This window comes from Capsicum annuum, chromosome 2 (genome assembly GCF_002878395.1).
Source record: "Capsicum annuum cultivar UCD-10X-F1 chromosome 2, UCD10Xv1.1, whole genome shotgun sequence".
Lineage (NCBI taxonomy): Eukaryota > Viridiplantae > Streptophyta > Magnoliopsida > Solanales > Solanaceae > Capsicum > Capsicum annuum.
Genome location: NC_061112.1, coordinates 149,837,579 through 149,856,185, shown reverse-complemented (window position 1 = coordinate 149,856,185; position 18,607 = coordinate 149,837,579). Strand labels below are relative to the sequence as shown.

General features: G+C 35.2%; 2 protein-coding genes across 3 annotated transcripts; both read right to left on the bottom strand.

Annotated features, from left to right (window-relative positions):
• Positions 1-1,859: 1,859 nt before the first annotated feature.
• On the bottom strand, positions 1,860-11,990 carry LOC107860502 (protein IMPAIRED IN BABA-INDUCED STERILITY 1). 2 transcript variants are annotated; one of them, XR_007052587.1, is made up of 10 exons: positions 10,867-11,781; positions 10,003-10,287; positions 9,549-9,866; positions 9,111-9,338; positions 8,831-8,928; positions 8,349-8,457; positions 7,807-8,262; positions 6,529-6,652; positions 6,129-6,411; positions 1,860-2,162 (listed from the first exon to the last, which is right to left on the bottom strand). XR_007052587.1 is itself a non-coding variant. In XM_016705879.2 (9 exons), exons 1-9 carry the CDS (start codon positions 11,236-11,238, stop codon positions 6,404-6,406), a joined length of 1,998 nt encoding a protein of 665 aa, XP_016561365.1. In that variant the 5' UTR covers positions 11,239-11,990; the 3' UTR covers positions 5,913-6,403. The 2 variants fall into 2 exon arrangements, 1 of the variants encoding a protein (XP_016561365.1); XM_016705879.2 differs by lacking the exon at positions 1,860-2,162 and having other exon boundaries at positions 5,913-6,411; positions 10,867-11,990.
• A 678-nt stretch (positions 11,991-12,668) lies between these two features.
• Positions 12,669-16,308, bottom strand: LOC107860501 (probable WRKY transcription factor 3). Its single transcript, XM_016705878.2, has 4 exons — positions 15,489-16,308; positions 13,848-14,560; positions 13,586-13,738; positions 12,669-13,165 (listed from the first exon to the last, which is right to left on the bottom strand). The coding sequence occupies exons 1-4, from the start codon at positions 15,864-15,866 to the stop codon at positions 12,994-12,996; spliced, it is 1,416 nt and encodes a 471-aa protein (XP_016561364.1). The 5' UTR covers positions 15,867-16,308; the 3' UTR covers positions 12,669-12,993.
• Between the last annotated feature and the right edge of the window lie 2,299 nt (positions 16,309-18,607).

Genomic DNA, 18,607 nt, shown 5'->3' with positions numbered 1-18,607 from the left:
TCCAAGATCAGCAATGCCTTTGATATATTTCACCACTCGTACAGCTGCATCTAAGTGGGATTGTCTTGGTGCATGCATGCGTTGACTAAGATTTTGTACCACATAACCAATGTCTGGCCTGGTCATGGTTAGATATAGTAGTCTACTAATAGTTCTTTGATAATGTCCTTTGTCTTTGAGCAATGTATCAGTAGAAACTTTCTCACTCTATACCAACTGATCATACTGCAATGAGGTGAGCTTTTGATTAAATTCTGATGGTGTGGCAATTGGTTTACTTCCGGCCAATCCCATTTCAGGCACAAGTTCCAATGCATATTTCCTCTAGTTCATCACAATACCTTCCTTGGACCTAGAAAATTCAATGCCTAAGAAATATCTTAGTTCCCCTAGGTCTTTCATTTTGAATTTTTTTTGAAGATCCTTTCTTACTCCTTGTATATGAGTAAGACTAGTGCCAGTAAAAAGTAAATCATCCACATATACTAGAACAACTACCAGCTTTTGAGCTACCTTGAGAGTGAATAAGGAGTAATTATAATGTGACTGAACAAATCTTAGGCTGCATAAAGCTTCAGTTAATTTTAAATCCACTGTCTTGGGGCCTGTTTGAGCTCATATAAGGATTTATGAAGCTTACAAACTTTTGTCTTGGATGTACCCTTTGGCAACCAGTCTTGCCTTATATCTTTCTACAATACCTGAGGAAGTATACTTCACCTTATACACCCATTTATATCCAATGGGAATTTTACCGGCAGGAAGATCAACAATAGATCTGGTACTATTATCTTCAAGAGCTGAAATTTCAGCTTTCATAGCATTGATCCACTCAGGATCCTTACATGCCTCAGCAAAGAAAGTAGGCTCAGACACAGCTGAATATGCAGCCAAAGAGGATCTATAAGTGGGAGATAAAGAGTCATAGTTCACATAATCTACCACAGAATACAAGCAGTTAGATTTCTTGATATGAGGAGTGATGTAGTTATCCATCCAAATAGGAGGTTTAGATATTCTAGATGACCTCCTTGGAACAGGTAGTGGTGAAGTCTGAGAAGGAGGAGAAACATCCTCTGAAGGTAAAGAAACTGAAGTTGGAACTTCCCTAGGAACAGATATTGAAGGAGAAAATGAAGTAGGAGTGACATATTTTTTAGAGGCAAGATCTAACACAGGAAATAATGAAGAGAAATCAGTTGTGGAGCACCTAAAGGGAAAAATATCCTCATTAAACACAGTGTCTCTACTGACAAATAATGTCCTGGATGAAAAAAAATATAAGAGATGTCGCATCTGAGTAGAAAAATTCCTAGATGAGCTGCAGGAACAGCTCTAGGACCAAACTTGTCATCTTTCTTGACTTGAGTAACATAACAAAGACAACCAAATACTCTAAAGTGGTTAAGTGAGGGAGTTCTCTGAGGGGTATATATGCTTGAAACCTTAGTGCCCTGGCTATCTAGTATATATCTATGTCTCTTTTCTACAACCCCATTCTATTGGGGTGTATATACACAAGAACTCTGATGAATAACACCTGAATCATTCAATAGTCTATTGATTTGCTCATTGAAAAATTCAGTATCATTATCTGACCTGAGCACCTTGATGCTACACTGAAACTGATTCTTAATGAGATGAAAGAAATCTCTCAGAACAACCACTGAATCAATCTTAGTGGTTAACAGAAAGATCCATGTATATCTGGAATAATCATCTACTAGAGTCAGAAATACATTTTTCCATCATGAGTTAGAACCCTGTAAGGTCCCCAAATATCAGCATGCATAATATCAAATGCAGTAGTAGAGAAGAAGAGCTTAATAGGTTAGATAGTCTGGATTGCTTAGCAATAGGACAAACTGAACAATGATGTTCATGTATTGCATGTTGTTTAGTACATCAATTCTTTTCAAGGTTCTTAAAGAAGCATGACCTAACCTTCTATGCCACAAAACAGACATATCAATAGCAGATACAGTATAACCAGATTAAGGAATAACACCATAGCTAGTGCCAACATTATTAGAAATACACTGCTTAACAACTTCTTTATGATTTTGAGAGATATCTGTATTCTTCCAACAACCTTCAGCCTTTAATATGTACAGACATTGATCCTCTTTACCAATCTCCATCACCTTCCCACATGAGAGATCCTGAAACAGACAAAAATCAGAATAGAAAGCCACTAGACAACACAACTCTTTTGTGATCTTGGATACTGAGAGCAGATTGTATTTGAAATTTGGAATATGAAATACATGTTGGATATTTTTTTCTCCAAAGATAGGAGACACTTGTTCTTCAGTGGGAAGATTCACCTTGTTCTGGCCTAGATTAGTAGCTATAGCAGTGTGCAAGAGATTTTTGTCATGAACCATATGTTTTGTAGCTCCTAAATCTATAATCTAGTTAGATTTAATTAGATGAGATAAAAGCAAATACAGTACTCGCTGTACTCATATTTGTTGCATTAGTTGTACTGTCAACTTGAGATCCTGAAGCATTTCTACTTAATATCTGCAAGATCTGATTGTATTGTTCCTATGTAAAGACAGGAGCATGAAAAGTACTAGCAATAGAGTTACCAGAGCTGGAAGATGTCTTACTAAATGCCACATAACTAGATGATCCTTGAGGTGGAACATTGTTCACACAGTTGACTGAGAAACTCTTCTTCCTATTCTTGACATCAGAGGGATATCCATGGAACTTGTAACAATTGTCTCTGGTATGTCCTCTGAAATGACAGTAATCACAATGCAGATTTCCCTTATCAGTGTTGCTTTTGAATCTCACAGAACCACTGTTATGATTGGCATCATGACCACCAGAATTTCCACTATTATCAATACCATGTGGGTATTATGATAAACCACTGTTGTTTCCATGACTATAACTAACTCTGGTCTAATCATCTCCATAGCCTTTACTCATTAAGGCAGTTGGTTCACTTAAAGAAGTAGCAATAGAAGAGACTAGAGAAGAGTTTAACCTCTGACTTTCAACATTTAAAATAATAGCATAGGCATGATTTACACTTGGTAAGAGGCTTATCATCAACATCTGATTCTTAGTGTGATCATAGGATTCATTTAGTCCCATCAGAAATTATCAGAGCTTTTGTTGTTGGAATTGCTCTGTGTACTTCTGTGACTCAGGACGAACAATTTGGATGTGGTGCTAATGACTCATACTCGAGGAAACTCCTTGAGTTAACATAGCAATTTCCTTGTGCAAATAAAAGGATCTAGAAGCATTAATTTTATCAAATCTCTCCCTCAAATCTTCCCAGATTTCATGAGCACTGGATGCATGAATCTGTTAATTAGTTTTTTAGACACAGTGTTCATGATTCAGGCTAGAACAATTGCATTGCACCTTTCCCAGAGCTCATGTAAAGTGGAGTCATACATTTCCTTTCTACAAGTTCCAAGTACAAATCCTAGCTTATTTTTACACAAAATAATACGCATAGATTTAATCCAAAGTGAATAGTTTTCAGAACCTTGTAACTGAACAGAGATGAGTACAGATCCCTGAGTATGTCATTTTGATGTAACTTGTATTCCTGTGCTACTGTATTATTATATTGGATCTCCCCTCGATCCTTCTGAATTATCACTGCTCGCCATTGATTTCCTCAACAAATAACTATACAATTCCACAAAATTGAAACAATTTTGACACAAAATCAAAGCAGGACACGAACACCTTAAACAGAGTCTCCAAGATCTAAGTATGATCTTTTCTAAAAGGGTTTCTCGTTCTGTTAATCTACAACTATGCCTGCTAGTTATTCTTCCTCCTTGAGCTTCAACAATTTGTAGAAAAAGAGCTTAACCTTGCTTTGATACCATGATAAGAAAGCTTGTCTATGGAAGAAACTAGCTAAATGAAGAAGGAGTTTCGTTCTGTTAATCTACAACTATGCCTGCTAGTTATTCTTCTTCCTTGAGCTTCAACAATTTGTAGAAAAAGAGCCCAACCTTGCTTTGATACCATGATAAGAAAGCTTGCCTATGGAAGAAAGTAGCTAAATGAAGAAAGTATTAAGCTCAATGGAACAGTGAGGTGGAAAAAATGAGAAAAACTGTCTAACCTCTATAGCTTACACATATATATACATATATTATTGTCTACTATACACTCTTGTAGAATTAGTTACAACTGCTTCTAACTAACTAGTACAACTGACATTAGCGGTAATTTTTTATTCTGCTTTTAGCCTCCATCACCAACAATATATAACTAGTAAATAGACGCATTATAGACAATTGATACTACATGTGTGCTTATAGTATTGAATAAAAATTTTAAGTTCACAAGAAATATCCGTTAGTAATATTTATATTGGTAAGTGTTGTTTCAAGCTAGCAAAATATTATCCAGTTATTGTAATACACTGCCTTAGCTCTTATTGTCAAAAAGCTTATTCACATATATAAAAAATTGAGTAATATTTTAGATCTAAAGCTTGTAAAAGATATTTATTACATTCTTAATATCACAACTATACGTAAAGACAATAATTTTTTTTTCATTAATTGAAAATGTCAAATAATGAGCATCAGGAAATAATAAAGATCTCAAAAACTAATTGTTACTCTTTTTAATAACGATCTAATTTTTAAATAATTTTGTACTAATAAAAAGGTCAAGTAATGAATACAAGTAAATAATAAAGTATTTTCATTAGTAATTGTATCCAATATGTGATGCACTTATGAATGATAGCGATGTCGATCCAAATCTTATAGTGGAGTTTCTTGCTTATATAATTTAAAAAAAAAATTAGTAAATATACAGCACTTCGTGCGGTCTAAACAATCTCATTAACGACATGAGCTTTTTTACTAGTTATTAAAGATTAAAAAAAAAAATAGGTACTAAAAAAATTAAACGTTGGAAATCCAAATGTAAATTAATTGAAATGACCGTGTCATAAAATAGAGTATAGAAAAGATAGCATAGTGAAATAAGATGAGGGACTAGTAGATGTATGAAAAAATAGATGATTAATTAAACTAAAATATGTTTTAATGAATTATTAATCATTAAGATTGATACTTTAATATGCTACTATTAAAGTTAGACTTGGTGTAATACATAAACGGGCAGTTTTGAGCTTCATAACATGAAAAATAAACGAAATTGGAAAGTAGAAAAGAGAATAAACCAAAATCAATAGACAATACACATGTAATTAGAAGATGGTAAGATTGCATACACTGAACATCGGCGATTAAATTCTTCCTACATCGTTTTCAAAATATCAATATTCCAAAAAACATAAAATATGATCAAGAATCATCAACTTAGTCATTAACTTTCTCATTCTAACACGATGATGAACCAAAAAAAAAAGGAAGAAAAGAAAAACCCCATTTTTCAAAAAAAATGTGTTGGCCATATCAACCCGGTTCTACATGACGACAAAGTATAAGCAAATTCTCGTAGTTCGAAGCACAGCTCCAACAACTTATTCATAAGTGAGATGAGGTACTTCTTTTGATTTGAATAGGGAGGTCACATATTGCAAATACAAAATACAAGTCAGTTGATCTAAAGGAAAAAAAAAAAAAATTAAAACCGAGACATGAATTAATTTGTGATAACAGAGATGCAATTTTCATGTATTCCTAGACCATAGCCATTTAGGATATGCTATTGTCAAGAATCATTGAGAAGATAGTATTGAGTTCTGCAATTGTATTAACCATCTTTCACTTTGCAAGGAGATACACTTTTTAGCCTTTATGGGGCGTACGATATTTCAGCCCTCTTCTTTCACTCAGTCTCGAAGAGTAAACAGGACAAATTTAATTGCACTTTTATATTCTAATTGAGCGCTGTTCATTTTTTTCATTCTATCTCTTTTTTGAAGTATGCATATGTACAAATAGTATAGAAAGCTCTGTAGCATATCATACCTATGTCCATGATATATACTACAAGACAAACAAAATAAACAAAAACAATGTGAAAGCTGTATAAGAAATGAGCTAAACGTGTAAAATTCAAACTAATTAAAAAGAAAAAGTAAACAAGAGATTATAAAATCAGGTTTGAGCTTAATGAAATTTGCAAACCACATTGAGCATCAATATTCTGGCTTATACCATTTGGTTCCTATGATGTGAACTTGCATTCTCGTGCATGATTTCTTCACCAGCTTCCTTGAGATCTGTAAGAACATTAACTGCAAGGATCAAACTGCAGAGACGGGAAAGAAGCCTCACGAATGTTGCACCATAAATAGCGAGTGAAAAACAAGCTGCATCGCTCCCTAGACTTCCGATGGACTTTGAGGTGAGCTAGAAAGTCAGTCTACGCTCAAAATTCAATAGTTAAGGCATGCATAGGATGCAAGATGTACTCCTCTTAGCTATTCCAATTATAAATCTGCAAAAGAAAAAAAAAAACTTGGTAAAAGTTTTACAAAAAGCAGTTTTTGATTAAAGTAGGTGACTCAAATATGTCTAGTTGAAATAAAGGAAAATATGGCAAGATTTATTTCACCTCCATAGAATCGGGACCTACGACCACCTTTTCGAGTTTGACTATCCTTCTTGGAATCAAACGTCTGGGACTGGCTTAATAAAGGCCCCGAGAACCCAACCCTTCCTTGTTGGCCACTGTAATCCTGGTCACATTTCAGAGAGATCACATATCATATATAACACCATAATGGAAATAACTAGCAGATGTTTTCCCCCTTAAGTCATATTTTTACGCTTCAATCTCTAGCTAATTAGGTGTGGCTATATGAATCCTCAACATGCTTTTTTAGCTTCATTTTTGACAAATTTCATTTACACATACTTTGGGGTTCTCTAACACTAGATGGTCTCTATATATTTTCTACTGACAGCCAAATCTCTAAACAGACAAAAAAAGAATTCTACCACAGACGAAACTAAATTTAAGTACACAAATATCATCACACTTTCATCTCAACAAGATAATATCCCATATATTGATATTTTTGTCCATTGTGTTATTTTCAATTCAGTCTACATGAATTTCGATAGATTATAGTCTTCTGAAACGATCTCATTCCCGGTGACTTTATCTCGTCTACTTTGAACACTTCTAATTATCATGGTGTTCGCACTTCTGGATCAACACAGTTAGATATCCATGAAGGACATGACCAAACCATCTGTCGGATGACCTTCTCATTTTATCCTCCAAGTGTGCTATAATTGCACATTCTGTCGGATGTGATTATTTCGGGCGCATCCATCTTAACATTCACATTTTTACAACACTCACCTTGTGATTTCGTCTATTTAAAGCACAACGACCACTAGGCTTCACTGTAACCTACGCGAAATTTGCTAAAACCTTTTTTCCCACCGAACAGTAATGTAATCAGCCTTAATGAATGAGATGTAACTCATCTTGAAACCAAACTCCTCTCAGATCTGCCATTTTGTCCTACTTTGATAGCTAAATGTATTTGTGATCTGCTCAAGTCATGGCTCGCCATATGCTCTGCCGAGCATAGGAAAGGATAAATCTTCCCATGACTAAGTCAGGTTTATCTTTCTCTGGAATGGTGGCAATTGTCCCCCTCAAGAAGATTGTTGTATAACCGACAGCAGTTCAGTTGCATCCTAAATTAAAACCAACCCCTCTATATAATAAATAATCCCACCTCACCTTTCAAGAAAAAACGAAGAGAATACTCGGAGAGAAGAGAAACCCTCCTGTGGGCTCTAAAGAACCAAATACAAAGGGTTTTAGTCAGCACCAGCAATTTGGAAGCAGCTAAGTTAGAGGAAGGATACTAACCGCTGATAGGTCCTGATCACACAAGTCAAATGAATCTGGACGTTCATGATGAACATGTTTCGTATTGATAGAATGCTTAAAAGTGTGGGCCCTCCTTAGAAAGTCATCATTGTCTTCAATGTTTGAGTCCAAGCTATCCCCAGCATGGAATACACCAGAAGGATCGAAGGCACTCGACTTTTGACTTCTTGAATTGGGAGGTCGATGTAGTCTTGTGGCTGCAGAATCCTGCTTTCCTTTTTTGACCCATGCAAAACCACTCGATTCTGGCATTTGCACAGGAACCGAAAGAATGCTGCTATCCCCTTGAGACTCATCAGTCATATGAGAAGCCTCTGATACTGTGTCATACAATGGTTTCATTGCTATCCGTGAGACAGTAGCTCGTCTTCCCTTAGAAATTTGGGGGTTACTACCGTAATTTCCATGAGAACCATGCATATTTGCCTCAATTTCCTTCAAAAATACAAGACAACCTTCTCAACATACCATCAAGAGGAAATATGAATTGAGTGTATGTGTCTATGAGATGAGAAAGAAACCTCTGTTGGAACAACTTTGCAGAAATTGCTTGGTTCTTGAAGAGCTTTCCTGGCTTTTCTTGAATTTCTTGAAGCTTCCGATGCTTGCGCTGTGGAACCGTTTCTCTTTCTGAAAATGCAAGCCTCCTTCAAATTAAGCTTAAGATAATAACATAAATGCAAAGTCGTGAAGGTGCACAGCTATTAGAAACTGATGTGTGTGAGATGTATATATTTTAATTCGTTGGAGCTAACTTAGTTGAAGCCCAATAATGATGTGTTTGGTAGGTTACCAGATAACTTTGAAGTGCAGCATTGAACCAATGTTCAAAGCAATGAAGGACAGTGAAATTTCACTCTTTTTTATTTGACTAGAGCATGCAAATGCAGATATTGTTGTTTGGCCTTTATTGTTTTACTGGTTCATTTTATGGAATTGGCAATGATTTTATGGAACCACAAGCAGCAAAATCCTTTCCATGAAGAAGAATAAAGGAGTTCACCTTCGCGCTTCTTCCCTGAACTTTGCATCAATTTCCTTGTTCGGTGGGTACTTAGGCAGGCTCGACGAGTCACAAGCATAAGGCTTTGTATTGAAATACTAAAGAAAGGTACAACACAAAGTGGAGTCAGAAAGTTATCAAAGAAAACCAGGTTAAATAACTATATGCTTGAGAACAAATCACAAAACAAAATAAAAAGAATGAGGTAACTCCGTCAAAATGGAGATTTTCCGGTGAGATAAAAACACATATACTACATTGCTGTCCTTGTTAAGCTTACCTCAGAATTGAGAGCAGATGAAGCAGTTCCGCGTTTATGAGGATCTATTGAAAGAAGTGTTTCAATAAGGTTTACAGCACTTTTAGGTAATTCTTTACATCTATCTCGAAGCGTACTGTCGTATGGTTGCTTGGGCTTAAACATGGTTGCAAGTGGAAGTTTAGACCTTTTCCAGTAATCATCTGGAGGGGAACCACAGAGTTTGAAAATTTTGTGCAGTTGCTCAACCTGCAGGATGGGACAAAATGGGAATCTTTTCACAATTGACAAGAAACAGTGATATTACTAGGCATTCGTTAGAGGAGAATGATTTTGGGAGGCTTCAGAGTCATCTTAATTTTGCACTATTTATCACCTATGTCCCATTTTTGCAACATACTCAAAGAGATGTGTAATAAATATATAAATTTCGGTTGAAGTTATTTGGAAACTACTGACCTCGGTCCTCCCTTTCAGGAGGGGCCTTCCGAAAAAGAGTTCTGCAAAAACGCAACCAACACTCCACAAGTCCACAGTGACCCCATAAGTTGTTGATCCTAATAGAAGTTCAGGAGGTCGATACCATAATGTAACCACACGACTGGTCAGTGGTTGGTTGTGCCTTGAACTAAGGAAATTTGCAAGACCAAAATCTGCTATTTTCAGAATTCCTTCATTGTTAACCAAAATGTTGGAGACTTTAATATCCCGATGCATTATCCCTCGTGAATGGCAGTGCTCTAATCCGCTCAGTAGCTGCTGCATGTAGCATTTTATCTACTTCCATGCAAAAAGTAAATTCAATAAACAAACAGAATCTTCTACCATTTTTTATTTGCAAGACAAGATACGCTCAAACAGTTATCTAACACAAAATTTAGTGCTAGTGAGACATTGTCGAAAATGCACCAACCTGCGAATCACTAAATTTGATGTCAGGACATGATAATAATCCAGATAGGTCATGTTCCATATACTCAAAAACAAGGTAAATGCTACATGATAACCGAGAAGTGATTATCCCTTCCAGCTTCATGATGTTTGGATGGTCAAGTTTGCGGAGAATTGCAATTTCTCGTGCCATAAATCTGACACTGTCTGGTTGGAAATTGTCAAATCGCACCTTCTTTAGGGCGACCATTTTACCATTTTCAATGTCACGTGCTCGGTAAACACTGCTATATGTACCTTGTCCAATCTACAGATGTTGAAAGCAGAAAGAATATTCGTAAGAAAAAAATAATTTACATTAGTAGGGCGATAATACACAACTAAAATTATCAGACAAAGCAAATATTAAACTAAGCAATCAAGGCCAAAATATGAGGTTAAATTCCTCAATATAAAGTCATAAACCATATCAACTAAATCGCGGCTCAGATCCGAATCCCTCTCTCATTAGCTTCCTTACATGGTTGATTGCAGTAAAATACGAGACCACGACTTGAAGTAATACCTAATTTATAAAACTTTTTATACTGCATATATACATGAACACAAATTTGTAAAATGAAAAGTTATCAAAAGCTATTCTTTCTAAATAGTATTATCAGAAACTATTTGCTCTTGTCGTGACTAAAACAGTCTTTGCTCGGGATTTGAAGTTATTTCACCATTTTTGGAGTTGTAGAGCTCGGTTTGAGGTGATCTCTGAGGCTTAGAAAGCCATTATTCGTGAATAATTAAGGTAACACAAGGAAAAAGAATCATTTTTTTCCTTCCACAACATTGCGATTCCGTTTGAAACAATAAACTTTTATAGCTAAACATTGATTACCTTTTCTAATTTCTGGAACATGTTTGATTTAAGAGGCATCCATCCATCAATGGCTTCACCGGCAACGGCAGTCAGCCAAACAGGCCATCCAGCAGCCAAATGTTCATCTTCAGTTAACCTTCCAAATTTGATGCTAAAAGTAGCACCTTTTTTATCAGAATTTCCCTTCTTAGAAGCTCTCAATTTCCCCGAAAATCTTCGTACCGAATCCTCTCCCTCTTTCTCAGGCTCCTCTTTGATCTTCTCCAAAGGAGCAAATCCAGCTGCTTTAATATGCAATACAGGATCAACATTGTCTACACCAGGGACAGTCACCGACGAATTGTGAACCGGGGAATGGGACTTTGCCTGCTTGGAGCTCACGCAACCCATGACCTCCCAAAACCCATCAATGAATTCGATCCAGCTGGGAGAGAACCCGGATCGAAAACGGGTTAAAGGGAGGTAAAAATGTTGGGTGCGAGAATAAAGGGTCTCTCTACATTACATCAATAAAAAAAAAGATAGTTTTTCAGAAAATTGAAAAAAACGGAGAGTCCAAAGATTTGCGGAGGAGGAAACTCTGTCCCTCAAATGAGAATTTTCTTTTTTTCTTTTGCGAGATATGCGGAGAGGAGAAAAGAAGGATTCGTTTTCTTTTTTTTTAGAATTAGTCGAGGGGTGCAAAAGCATAGGAAAAACAGAGAAAGAAGAAAGAGAAACCAAATGTGTGGTTGTATTTGTGGGTCCAAGAATCATCATCATCATCACCATCTTTTACTTTTGTTTTTTTCACTTTGTCAAGGGTGTTCTGTTGAGACCTATTCATACGCCATTTTTACGAGAACTTTGATTCTTTATATGCAGAGAGAGAGAGAGTGAAAGTAGCCGTTAAGAGTTCGTTTTCTTAACTGTTCTTTTGTTGTGTTGTTGTTTTTTTTTTTTTTTTTTTTTTGGTTTAACCAGTTGGGATGGGGTCCTGTGCTGGTGAGTGAACAAACAAGCTAACCGCTCAACAACTCTTCTCTACGGTCAAAATTATTGAGTAATCATTGTAGCAAAGTACTAATAATAGTAGTACTCCTTCCCACCATCTCATATTACTTGACATGTTTGTTTTTGCTGGATATAAATTAACTAATATAATTTTATTAAACTTATATTAATTATTAATTACCTATTAGTAAATTAGATATCCAGGAGGGAGTACCAAATTATTGTTCAGACTTTGACGGGAAGACAGAAAGTCATGTCACTGTCTGGTTTTTTGTCATGTTGTAGGGTATTTAGACGGGTTATTTTGAAAAGCATTTGAGTGCTTCAATAACTGTTCAGACTTTGGCGGAAAGACAGATAGTCATGCCATTGTCTGCTTTTTTTCTGGACATGTGGTATTTCTTTACGGGTAATTTTGGAAAAAGAATTACTCCACTTAAATAGCGGTTCACTCAACTTATTGAAGATAGCCAGCAGGAAGTATGTATAATTTATGGTAAGTGTATATATATGATTGTATATAAAATGCATACCGACCTGAAAAAGTAAATAGTAAATATATTCGGCTATTTGTGAGAAGATTCTTTTTGGAAAGGATTTTCTTTTTGGTAACTAATTTTGGAAAGAATAATATAAAATTTTTTCACTCAAGAGTATAATTTTAACTGGTTATAACAAATTACCGTTCTGCTCTCTAGGTTATCATATTAGGTTTGTAATTGAGAGTATCTAGATCATTAGCAATATAACAAATATCGGAAGGTAGCTACAAAATGCACCAAGACATGGATGAATGAATTAAGCATACGAGCTGGAACAATATAGCATGGATCAAGGAATTAATAATATGATATTAATAGTATCAACCAATAATATTTATTAGTTAACTTATCATGATCAATTGAAGTTACAATATTTCTAAAACCCAACCAACAAATTCATGGGACCAGCATGTGGTTTTCAACAAGGATAGATCTTACTATCAGCCTTTTGTACAGAAGTAAGAAGCTCAAACTAAATCCTTTCACCCTTTTACTTTTGGTAAAGCTACTTATGCTGCAATCCTTTCACACACAAGTATTTCAATGGTGATTCCAAAAACCAAAATATTTTCGTGAACTGAAAGTTTCCAAATTACAGTTTCTTTTGTTCTCAACGCCAAGTATCTTTGGCTGTATTCCTCGTTCCTCTATTCCTAATAACAGTAGGAATATCATGATTATGCTTGCCTTCATATGTTGTTATGACAGCTTTTGGATCAGTTGAAGCCCTCTCGACTTGTTTGCGGACATTGCATCCAGCATATGTGCAACGATAGTAACTCCTGTATATCAAGTTTGGATGCATAAAGGGATGAAATTCATGCCATTTAAGAAAAGAACAGGAATCAAATCAGTGGTGTCTTTCAGGGAAAGGCGCATGTGTTAAACATGTTCGACAGTAACATGTAAAATCATAGTATGGAAGGACAAAGAACTAGCTAGTGCTCAAACAAGACATTGCCGCTGATTACAGCACTTAATTCTGATCCCCAGAGAATCTTATTGCACTTGTTTGTTCTAATTGCAGACCAAACATAGCAGATTATCTTACATTGATCAAGTTATTATTCACAAAAGCCAGTATTGCATTATTACCATCAAATTATTCATGTTCAAAGCTAAAAAGAGTATCATGAGCAGGCAAATCAGATGGGCATCTAATGAAATCTGGCAGTCAGAAGATACGTAGACTACGTAGGTACCTTGGATGTTGAGTCCCCTTTACCGCCTTCTGCCCATATTTTCGCCATCTGTACCCATCATCTAAGATATCAACTTCACTTCTTGTCTGCAGAATAATCTTGGATTCAGCTACTGTGCCATGTGATGAAGCTAGAGTCTCAACTGCCATCTTCCTGCAACATAGTAACTGAATTAGATACATACTTTTGTTGCTGTACAATTTTTCTTCTTGTTTTACAACAGAAGGATGGGACATTCTTTACTCATGGAAGGAGGACTCACGTTCTCTTTGCATCTGGTTCATCATGCCCCTCATCTACTTCTATCAAATTGCTTTTGGTTTCATCACATTCTTTTTTCACAAGTTCAGATGCCATTTGGTTTGGAACCTGTTCAGAATGAGAAGGAGAAGACCCATCCGAGCTATTCATTACTGTCCAATCATGTGTACTAATGTCTGGTTGAACTCCGGAGCCGTCTGTACTATCCAAAGCAGAACCATCTTTTCTTTGTTTGGTTGGTTGAGCATGGTTGTGCCGGCCATTGTATGTGATCTCAGTTATGTGACCATCAACGGATTTCTCAACCTTCTTCTTCGCTGGACATTTGAGATGCGTGCACTTATAGTAGCTCCGAGGGCATTCAGTAGCCTTAACCTTTTTCTGGCCATATTTTCTCCAGTTATAACCATCACAAGCTGACTTGTCGAAAGCACCAAAGGATGTCTTGTTCTCAAATTGAGGAACCTCCGTCAGTTCAAATTGCTTACCCTGCTTGTCTGATGGTTTCTTATCCAATCTAGGCTGCAAACATTCCTTTATCTGCAAAGAAGATTCCTTTGGATCAGTCAACAACTCATTTCCTAATGCTGCTTCTGCTGAAGCCACCTGAGCGGAACACTGATCTTCGGCTTGCATTTGCATGTATGAACTAGAACATTCAGCCTGTGCAGTAACATGTGCTAGAGCCTGCTGATGGGACATTCCAAAGGGACTCTGCAATCACATTGAAATACCGTAAGTAACCACATGATGCCAATGTAATTTAGATGACTTTTAGTTTAACTATTTCTATAACCAACTCAGAAACAGCCTCTCTATCCCCACAAAGGTAGGGGTAAGGTCCATACACCCCAGACTGCACATGTGAGAATATACTGAGTACGTTGTTGTCATTGTTAACCAACCATTGGACGCATCATAATTCAGAGTGACGTTTCAAAATTTATGTGTTTAAATAATGAAGAATTGGATACATGGGTAACAATGAGACGAATAGAATACAATTACTCCCTCCATTCCCATTTAATTGTCATGTATGCTAAAGATGTTCCTAAATACTTGTCGATTTAAAACATCAAGAGAGGAATAATTATTTAACTTTTAACTTTCAAATATTTTGTTTCAACTTTTTTTTTTCAAATATCTTTTTTTCATGTCCAAACACCAACTAAATTATTGAGCAACAAAAAAATACTTATTTGATTTCAGCTCCTAGACTTGGGATTAGAAACTCAGGAAATCAGGAACACTGGAACACTTGACAATGCTACTCTATCAGGGGACCTTTCTGCATTAGATATATCATAACATTCAGTTAACTGAATTCTATGATACGCCCTACCTACGGTGGGTTCGCCTAACGGAAGTGGAGTCAGAATTTTTAATTTATAGATATTTTATCATATTTTGTTTTTCATATTGGATTTTAAACAGACAATTGGTACATATTGAATAAATTTTTAACACTAAAACAAAATTCAAGCTAAAATGACTGAGTTCTGCGGAATCCATTAGTACAATACTGAATCCTCATCTACAGTCTATTGTAATAAAAAACAAGATTATACTATAAACTTAGCATAGAATCAATTGAACAAGTGTTTGGCCAAGTGAAATAAAGAATTGTGTGGAATATATATACCTGGAGTGGGGAAAGAAATCCAGGAGAATTAAGGAACCCAGAAGGACTGAAACCAGAGGGAATCATGAACAAAGGAGATTGAGCCAACGCCAAATTCATCGGTCGATTCTTCCTATACCCAGTGCTCTTTTCAGACCCTGAAGGATCTCCAGAATCATCGGGCAAAAGTGTCGGTGAAGCGATGACTCCAGCAAGAAGCTGGGAGAAAGAAGGACGGTCTGCAGAATCAGGGCTCTGTTCGGATAAGAAACTGGAAACTAAGGACATTGGACCTGGGCTGAAAGAGGACATGTTAAAAAAGGATTCGTACGAGGGCCGTGGTGGAATTGTTAAAGCTGGAAATGATATTGCTGAAGCTTCTCCCCCGGTTTCTCCCATTTTCAGTACTCTTCTTGTTTGTCCACACAGAAATGATTAAAAAAAATTATCAGCTGTAGTATGATTATGGTTAAGTTCTCTGCGTTACTCAAAGAGAAAAGAAAATGGATTAGCTTCCTAATTGTATCATTTGGAGTTGCTTTTCTGATGTATATATATTGGCTGATCGAGGGCTGCAGTCGTCATTCGTCGACGTCAATGGGGGATAATTACTGCTGGGACCTGGTTCTACCGTCTTAGTTCGGTGCACTAAAGCTTTCACTATGCGAACATACTTTCCTATTTCAAATTTTTTTCAATTTTTCTTGAATTCTTTTTCCTCCAAAATTTGTCCCAATGTTTGCTAGTAGTAGTGTTTGGCAGACTAGCTATTTTTATTTGGTAGGAGTTGGCACAACTATACTATTTTACACAAAAGGTTAACTGAAATTCTAAATGCATTGGTTTAGAAAAGTGTGTTGCCAAATACAAGTACAAATACTTGAGCCGAGGATCTTACCGAAACAACCTCTCTACCTCCTAAGGCTTACGTATAATTTATCCTCTTAAACTTTACTTGTGGGATTTTATTAGATATATTGTTGTTGTTGTTAAATTAGGTAATAGGACCTATACGATTTCAACTTATACTGTCCCAAAAATAAAACATGTCAAATTACATAGCAATCAAATCTTTGACATGTAAGGGCAGATGAAAAGTGTAACAATATAGGTCCCCTGTTGAACTCATTAGTTTTAACTCAAATTTTATATATGTGTTAACAAATTCATAAAATACAGATAAATATTAAATCTTAAACTCAATTATTAGTACTTGAAACAGCTATCCTGAAAACTAGAATCTGTAGATCAAGCCAACAGATTGTTAATAATATCTGGACTACAAGACTAGTGTATTTCCAAGTTGCCAATAGGATAAGAATGCCAGGCTAGTGGCAAGAAAGGGGTCCAAATAAAGAGTACTAGAAATGTACAACTGTGGATATACAATGAATTGTTTACCTACCATTTGCCACTTGGGAGAAGTGGATACCTCCACTATTTTACTACCACTTTGCAGTTTAGACACTACATTATATATCACCCTAAACTTGATCTTAAATTTTGATACTAAATTGTAACATTGAACTTAAACTTTGATAGTGCACAAATAGGACCTATAACTATTCAAAACCTGAACAAATATGACCGTCGATTTTGTAACCTTCATGTGTGTAACTCATTTGCGCCGATGTGGATATGTAATCCAATCATACGGTGCCACATCATTAAAAGGACTGACATGGAGGAATTTTTTTTTCAATTAAAACGACGTTATTATTATTATTATTATTATTATTATTATTATTATTATTACTACTACATATTACGTACTACTATTGCTTCTATCAATATACTACTACGACTAATAATAATAACAATAATAATAATTGCAATATTTTAATAAAAATTTCATCTTAATAACGTTTTATTAATAACGTTAATTTAATATACTATTGCTACTGCCCTTAATAACGTTTTAATAACGTTAATTTAATATACTACTACTGTCCTTAATAATATTTTATTAATAATGTTTTAGTAACGTTAATTTAATAACGTTTTAATAACGTTAGTTTAATAACGTTAATTTAATAATGTTTTATTAATAACGTTAATTTAATAATGTTTTATTAATAATGCTAATTTAATAATATTTTATTAATAACATTTTAATAGCGTTAATTTAATAACGTTTTAATAGTTTTAATTTAATAACGTTTTAATAACATTAATTTAATAACATTTTATTAAAACGATAATTTTTTTATTTATTATTAGTATAGTTTCATCTTTGAGCGAAAAATAATAAAAAAATAATAGTGAAAAGTCATTTAAATATACAAAAAGAAATTAGTAAGGACATAATAGTCATTTTACCCTTTTTTTTTTACTGTTGAAACGCTCAAATTTTTAGCCCGACCCGTCCAATTTTGCGTGTACAGCACGCATTTTACCACATGGGATCAAAGTTCATATTTGTTCAAGTTTTGAATAGTTAAAGGTTTTATTTGTGCACTATGAAAGTTTAAAGTCAGTATTATAATTTGATGTCAAATTTATGGTCATATTTATGTATTATGCCATTATCCTTTATTTAACAGTAGTTTTAGTAGCTTTAGTAGCTCCTTTATATAACAGTAGTTTTAGTAGCTCGGTTAGTTGGCAAGAAGTTAAATTTGACAAGATAAATATACACAACAAAGCAAATAACATCCATTTGGCAAAATTGGAGACTAATTAAGAACAGAGTCAACTGATTAAAAAAAAAAATAAAGAATCTCGGACATGAATATCATAAAATTTCCTTGAAAAAGAATTAGTATAAATTTATTTTTAAGAAATTTTTTTATTTTTTTGGGGGATGGTTGGGGGGGGGGGGGGGGAGATATGTCGGTTTTACGACCACAAAATATAACTCAAGGGTACACGTAAAAGGTAACATCTGGGACCAGGGCAATTGCACATCTCATAAGTAAGCCAAAAAGGTGCAAGCTAGTTGCATTTCCTGAGAAATAAAGTCATATTTTGTCCACAAGCTACACCAATAACTCAATATGACATTTGTTAATTGACAAGAGGCAAGTGGCCACTTGCCAAGTTGAAGAGGGATAAACCATCAAAATACATGTCATCTTGAAGTCTCAATTACCAAGAGAAGCTGATCGCTTGACAAGTCAAATCTACTAAAAGTGAAGTCT

Coding starts and splice junctions, on each gene's coding strand:
- LOC107860502 (XM_016705879.2), bottom strand. CDS start 11,238: ATGGGTTGCGTGAGCTCCAAGCAGGCAAAGTCCCATTCCCCGGTTCAC. Junction 9,867..10,002: donor TCAAATTTAGTGATTCGCAG/GTTGGTGCATTT, acceptor GCATGGAAGTAG/ATAAAATGCTACATGCAGCA. Junction 9,339..9,548: donor TCCTGAAAGGGAGGACCGAG/GTCAGTAGTTTC, acceptor CCCATCCTGCAG/GTTGAGCAACTGCACAAAAT.
- LOC107860501 (XM_016705878.2), bottom strand. CDS start 15,866: ATGGGAGAAACCGGGGGAGAAGCTTCAGCAATATCATTTCCAGCTTTA. Junction 13,739..13,847: donor GAACCAGATGCAAAGAGAAC/GTGAGTCCTCCT, acceptor ACTATGTTGCAG/GAAGATGGCAGTTGAGACTC. Junction 13,166..13,585: donor AAGGGGACTCAACATCCAAG/GTACCTACGTAG, acceptor CTTGATATACAG/GAGTTACTATCGTTGCACAT.